We start from the raw sequence: 7045 nt of genomic DNA, 5'->3' as shown, positions 1-7045 counted from the left end.
TCAAAAATAAATAAACGTTAAAAAAAATTAAAAAAAAAAAAGAATTCTACCTCTTGATAATTCTTAGAAAAAGAAGTCATCAGACTGTGTATTTAAGGTTAGTAAATTTTATACTTTACTGAATGTATCCTATATCCTATACTTCAGTTTTAAAAAATTAATGCCTCTCTCCCCCAAGAGTTATACAATGTGGTGACCCTGAGTATGCTGCTGCAGGCAAAATTAAGATTATGTATTCTCAGAAGGACATAAGGGAGACTGGACATTGGCTTAGGTATCTAAATATATTTTTCACACTTATTGGACCTTTTGCTGAAGACTGTCAATATTTTTAACATGTAAACCAAAGTTTTAAAATATCACAGTGTTTAATGTAATGTATTTATTCTCATAGGGAAAAAATCAACTTAAATGTGAGAATTTTTTGTATGTCATCTTAATCTCTGGTATAAAAATTATTAAAGATTTTTTCATATTTGATATTTAGTAGATATTAACTCGATGTCGAAATATCTCAGCAAACATGAAAGCATCAGCTTTGAAAAATAAAATACTGCACATTAATTTTTATTTATACTGTAAGTGAAAACTAAGTGTTTACTTTTTGACTGCTTGTGTCTATGTAGTAGAAGCAACAAATGGTTCTATAAAGTCATTACTAAAAAGGACTCAGAAAACTAGTTTCCATAAAGTCAGTATCCACTTTGGGTAGTTCTACCTTGATAAATGAGAAGTCAGTAAATAAAATTTATAATAAGTTAAAACATAACCCATATATAAATAAATATATATATGTATATATATTTAAGTTTATTTATTCATTTTGAGAGAAAGAGAGAAAGTGTGCACACAGGGGAGGGGCAGAGAGAGAGGGAGAGAGAGAGAATCCCAAACAGGCTCTGTGCTGGCAGTGAGTTCAAGAGCAATGAGATCATGCCCTGAGCCTAAACCAAGAGTCGGTCGCTCAACCAACTGAGCCACCCAGGCACCCCTATAACCTATTTTTTTAAGTACTTGCAAATATCTAAATAATTTTTTTGACATTTTATTTTCCTTTCTTTCATTCTATTTTAGAAAAAATGTAAAAATAAGCACCCAAATCCACTTCATTGTTACGGTAAAGCTGTTAGAAAATGGGTGACGGAGGATTGGTTTGCTTTTGTATTAAGTGTCTCGTATAATTTAAAATACACCTAAATAGAATTAGGAAATGGCAACATTTTCAAGAATTTATCTCAGAGTCCGTAAGTTGATTGATGTTCACTTGTTTTTAAAGAAAGGTTGTGTTTTTCTTTAACTTAGGTCCATCCTCAGCAGCACCGGCTTCTATTTGAAGTATTTGATGAAAATCGTTTGGTAAGTTATGTTGCACTAGTGTGATGCAAAGCCAGGGTATATCTCAGTAGAGCAGAGGAAATACGCTGGGAATCTGTGATGTGAGAGATGACTTGGGGTGGTTATGGAGGCTCTGGGCAAAAAGGAGAGGTGGATACATTTTTTTTTTCCTTCTTGGTGCTACTTTCTACCCTTCCATTCTCCTCCCAGGCACCTCTCTTGATTGCCAGTTCTCACCAGATTACAGTCTTACTCAAGACCTGTTGTGGCAGGTGATGGGATAGCAGGAAAGCTGGCCACATTGTCTTGCCTTCCCTCACCCTCATCCAGCGTGGCCTGATGGGTATGCACAGGCTCTGGGAAACTTCTCCCTGAGCAGCTGCACCTGTGCTTCCTCCCTGCAGTGGATTTCTTCTGTTACTTTTATGTACTTACATGTCTCATGCCTTTTCCTCTTCCCACTCTTCTGCAAAGGAAGACTGTCCTCTTTACACTGATAAAGCCTCTAAAGGACTGCGAGCTCTTACAGAGGCAAAGAAAAAAAAGGGCAAAGTTAAACCTGATTTTATGTTTGTGAAATGATAGTTCTGATTCCTCATCTCCTAAAGACTCTCTTGAAGTCCTATCCTTTTCCTAATTTTGTCTCTTAGGAATACTATTTTACATGTTCTCCTTAGCATCTTTTCAAAATTTTTTTAAATTAAAAAAAATTTTTTTAATGTGCATTTATTTTTAAGAGAGAGAGAGCATGCAAGCGTGGGGCAGAGAGAGGGAGATAGAGGATCTGAAGCAGGCTCCACCCTGACAGCAGAGAACCCAGTGTGGGGCTCGAACTTACAAACTATGCGATCATGTCTTGAGCCAAAGTTGGATGGATGCTTAACTCACTGAGCCACCCAGGCATCCCCAAATCTTCTTCTTAGCATCTTACATATATATTTTAAACCTGTAAAATTTGAACATAAAATTTGAACATAAAAAAAAGAACAGTGTTATGTAAGGCATATCAGTTATTAAACAGAGGCACCAAAAAAGAAATGTTCACTTCTTAGCTAACTAAGAAACAGGATTTTTAAAATTTGTTTTTAGTGTTGGACTACATGACATGTTTTTTTCCCTCAAGAAATGATAACTATACTACTAATGGAAGATACTGAAATTAAAATATATTAATTAGCCTCATAATAAGCAAAAGGGTGTTTTTATTGCCAAAGGAGACTGATCACTAACTGCAATCTAACTCTTTAAGGCTGAGTGATATGACAGATGTTGAAGATTTGCTTATCAGATATGGTCATATGCAGAAATGTTTGTTTTCTGCTTGTATTTTTGCATTTTCTATAGAATAGAGATTTTTTATTCCTTCTGTCTCTACAGATTTGTTTTCCTTCTAGATGGGGCCAGGTAGAATGTACTATTTGTGTTTTTTAAATCATAAAATAAACATATAGGAAAGTGTATGTAATATAAATCTTTTTTTAAAATAATATGACGAATACCTATGCACTTACAACTCAACTTAAGAACTAGAACATTACCAAACTCTACAACCCTCACTTCCCCTCCCCAATCACATCTCCTTTTCTTCCCTCGCACATAGTAGACACTGTCCTGAATATTGTGCTTATCATTTCTTTGCCTTCAAAAATTGTTCATCCTATACATATGTACCCCCTGAGTATAGTTTCCTTTTGCATATTTTTGAATTTATTAAAATAGTATCACTGTGAATACATCCCTCTGTGGTATGTTAACTAAGGTATGCCATTTAGGGTATCAACTCTGTTGGATACTCTGCTCTCAGTTAGAAATACAGCTTTTCTCAAGAAGCTCGCTTTACTAGGAAAAGGGAGCAAGAAATCATTAGAACAGGGTGGTGTGTGTCATGCTAAGCCTCTGATTTGTTGTTAGTCCTAGCAGGTAATTGAAGTATTACCTATTACCTGAGATGTCATAGAAACTATAGCCATTGGTAGAGTAAGAGGGTTGATTGTATGGCAGTAAATGTCCTGTGCCTCTGTAAATGTCATTTGTGTTTATTCTTGTATAGCATTCACAACAAAATTAAGAACATATCCTTTTCCTAACAAATACTCTTTGGAAATGTACAACAAAGAGCAACGGATAAAATCTTAGGCAGATAATTTCTAGTCCTGTGGAAAATGTTTGTCATATAAGTGACATTTGTTTTGAAAAAGAGTACTCTTGGGTGCCTAGGTGGCTCAGTCAGTTGAGTGTCTGACTTTGGCTCAGGTCACGATCTCATGGCTTGTGAGTTTGATTGAGCCTTGTGTCAGGCTCTGTGCTGACAGCTTGGAGCCTGGAGCCTGCTTCAGATTTGATTTTAGGAATTGGGTCATGTGGTTGTGATTGGGTCATGTGGATTCTGGCAAGTCTGGAATCTGTAGGACAGGGCTAACAGGTTGAATATTCAGGTAAGAGTTGATGTCACAGTCTTCATTCTGAAACCTGTAGGGCAGGCAAGCAAGCTGGAAACTTAGGCAGAGTGTCTATGTTGTAATCTTGAAGTCCAATTGCTTCTTCAGGAAACCTGGCTTTGCTTTTTTTTTTTTTTTTTTTAAAGACCAGCTTTTCAATGTTTATTTATTTTTGAGACAGAGAGAGACACAGCATGAATGGGGGAGGGTCAGAGAGAGAGGAAGGCACAGAATCTGAAGCAGGCTCCAGGCTCTGAGCTGTCAACACAGAGCCCGATGCGGGGCTCGAACTCATGGACTGTGAGATCATGACCTGAGCCGAAGTCGGACACTTAACCAACTGAGCCACCCAGGTGCCCCTGGCTTTGCTTTTTAAGGCCGTTAGCTGATAGCATGAGGCCCATCACATTATGGAAGGTAATCTGCTTTAGTCAAAATTTACTGAATTAAGTGTTTTTTTTTTTTTTAATTTTTTAACATTCATTTATTTTGAGAGAGACAGAGACAGAGAGAGAGTGCAAGCAGGGGAGAGGCAAAAAGAGAGGGAGGCACAGAACCTGAAGCAGACTCCGGGCTCCGAGGTGTCAGCACAGAGCCGGAAGCTGGGCTCCAACTCACAAACTGCAAGATCATGACTTGAGCCGAAGTTGGTTGCCTAACTGACTGAGCCACCCAGGCACCCCATGAATAAATGTTAATCACATCTGAAACATGTCTTCATAACAACATCTAGCCTACTGTTTGACCAAACAGTTGGGCAAAAGAGCCCAGCCACATTGACACATACAATTGTTCATCACAGTGGACTCTGGCTTTCAAATTTCTAATCAATGATTAGTGTCATCCAGAGTCTATCCCTGACATTTAATCACATTATTTTCTGTGTAGATAATCAATAACCAAACATCTCAGAATGTGGGGTCCTGAGCTTCAATCTAATCCTCAGATATTATGCATTTCATTCCAGAGTATGAAATTCTACAGGACTTGCATAGGTTCCTCCCCGATGAGGGTGTGACCGCTCTCCACCTCTTCTTTTGGAATTGATGCTCCTCTTTTGGAATCTGTTTGGCTAAGGGGCTACATTCTACCCCAGGCTCTCCACTGAACGGCTGTAATGGTGGTACAGATCCTGTGCAATCCCAGCCCAGAACCAGCAATGCAAATTCTTTAGCCTGTCTGCAGTTTAAACTCAGACCGGCAGGCTGGAAAGTGCATTATCATTCTCTTGCCTTACTTTTCCTTGTCTTAAGCCCCCTCTTTGAAAATTTTCAATCATCATTCCTTCCGATCCAGCTGTGGTGCTTTTCAATATTTCTTTAATATTCAATTTAATTTTCTTCAATATTCAGTATTTCCAGTAATAGCTGAATCAACTTTTATTTATTTTTTAACGTATACTTATTTTTGAGGGAGTGGGGAGGGAGGGGCAGAGAGAAGGAGACAGAGGATCCAAAGCAGGCTCCGCACTGTGAGCGCAGAGCCTGTTGCAGGGCTGGAACTCACGACAGTGAGATCATGACCTGAGCCTAAATCAAGAATCGGACGCTTAACCGACTGAGGCATCCAGACACCCCTGGATCAACTTTAAAAAAAAATTCCTGAAAGAAAGCATTAGGCACTCAGAGTAAGTGTGACCATCCATCCATTTAATCTCCTCCCTGGTGTTACTTAGTGTTTACTTGGCGCTGAGCATGAGCCCAGAAATGTCCCAAGAAATGTGTGGCTACGGTCCTCATGGTCTGGAAGCTTGATACCTAGTTAGGGGACATGAAACTGATGCTTCTGGAGAAGCTTACCAAAGAGAAAACATTTATCTAGCCAAATACCTGAGGTTCATTATTTTATATCAACAACCGGAGGAGTTTAACTAGAAGCTTTAGGCCACAGGTATGAGCAGTTAGATCCTATTAATTAGCCTATTAGAAGTGTTTGTTCTTTAAGCTATGAGACCCCTAACTTAATTCAAGAAGAAAAGCTGAAGTCATTTGAAGGCAAAGTGAAAAGATTAGGACTGTTCCTTCTATAAGGAAAGAGGATTATAGGGAATATTTCCTGAAGTCTGTAAAATCGTAAAGGAGGTAGATTATATAAAACCAAAATAATATAATAATTGTATTGCTAAGTTTGCGATTATTGTACACATTCCAAAGCATAGTGCTGTATCATTCTAGTTAGAAATATAATTTCACAAATTCCGTATTTCTATTTTATCATATCTTAATTGATTAAAAATACTGTTTAAAAGACTGTGATTGAGAACAGATCTATCTTAAGGCATTTTCTTTTTTAAACAAAGTGCAAGTATATGTTTTACATATTTGCTTTTACTTAGGAAAAAATCTTACTTAGAAAAATACAACTTGGGTGTAGTACCATGTGGTGTAAACAACTGAACTATTTTACTTTTCACTCTCCTATGAATGAGTCAGTATATATTTATTACTGGAGTTCCAGCTATAAAATTCAGGTAAGGGGTTTAAATATACCCTAGAGTATTATTTAAAAATAACTTTGTTTCTTTCAAATAGAATACCAAACTTGGTCTATGACATTTGGGGGAGAAATTAAAATATTAAACTTTTATTACCTAGTAAACTGAAAATAAAGTAAAGGTTAAATAAATACAAAGCAGAAAAAATATATATACAAAATCACAAGCTCTTGGAGAACAAACAGTCTACTGTTCTGTACTGTGGGAGCTCTATCAGCAGTAGTAACTAATTCCACCTCGAGGGCAATGCTAGTACTCAAAAATGTAAACAAGTATGGACTTTGTTTATACAAAGAAATATGCAGCTTGGTTTGTATTTCTCTCTAGATATCAAACAGCTACATGGATTGTTTCAACACACCAGTAGAGGCCAGCAAAGAGCTCTTAGAGTTTTCAGAACAGAATTGGCATTGAGATATGTTTATTTGATGTGTTAAATCCTTTTTAGACTTCTTTACTTACCACAACACTCTCTTAAGTGAATGAATTGCAGAGACAGTGGAATAAAATATCTTGTGTGCTCAAACTATATTGGGGTATAGTTTTTCTGTCTAATCTGCATATATTTTTAATGGAATGTTTGCTTAGGCTATTTCTTGGCAGAGTTGTAATAGTCAAAATATAAATGGCATCATTTAAAGACTGTACTACTTGGCTGGAAAAGGCCTTAAAATTACAGGAGAAAATGCTTGGTGACAGCTTCTCATAAACCTTTCTTTCTCAGACCTATGCTCAATTTTTCAATAGTATTACTAAGCTAATTTTGTATTGCTCTCCT

General features: G+C 37.0%; 1 protein-coding gene across 4 annotated transcripts in view; it reads left to right on the top strand.

Annotated features, from left to right (window-relative positions):
- The window catches only part of NEDD4 (NEDD4 E3 ubiquitin protein ligase), a 141601-nt gene that overhangs the window by 53436 nt on the left and 81120 nt on the right, over positions 1–7045 (top strand). For 3 of the 4 annotated variants that reach the window (XM_040492764.1, XM_040492767.1, XM_040492766.1), the window contains one exon: positions 1303–1356. The exons of the other annotated variant lie outside the window; for it this stretch is intronic. In XM_040492764.1, the coding sequence (XP_040348698.1) occupies positions 1303–1356 (54 nt within the window). The remainder of the gene's footprint in view (positions 1–1302; positions 1357–7045) is intronic. 4 annotated transcript variants of the gene reach the window in all.

Source organism: Herpailurus yagouaroundi, unplaced genomic scaffold (genome assembly GCF_014898765.1).
Source record: "Herpailurus yagouaroundi ecotype Mexico unplaced genomic scaffold, PumYag 184, whole genome shotgun sequence".
NCBI lineage: Eukaryota > Metazoa > Chordata > Mammalia > Carnivora > Felidae > Herpailurus > Herpailurus yagouaroundi.
This window is presented reverse-complemented; position numbering and strand designations above follow the sequence as displayed.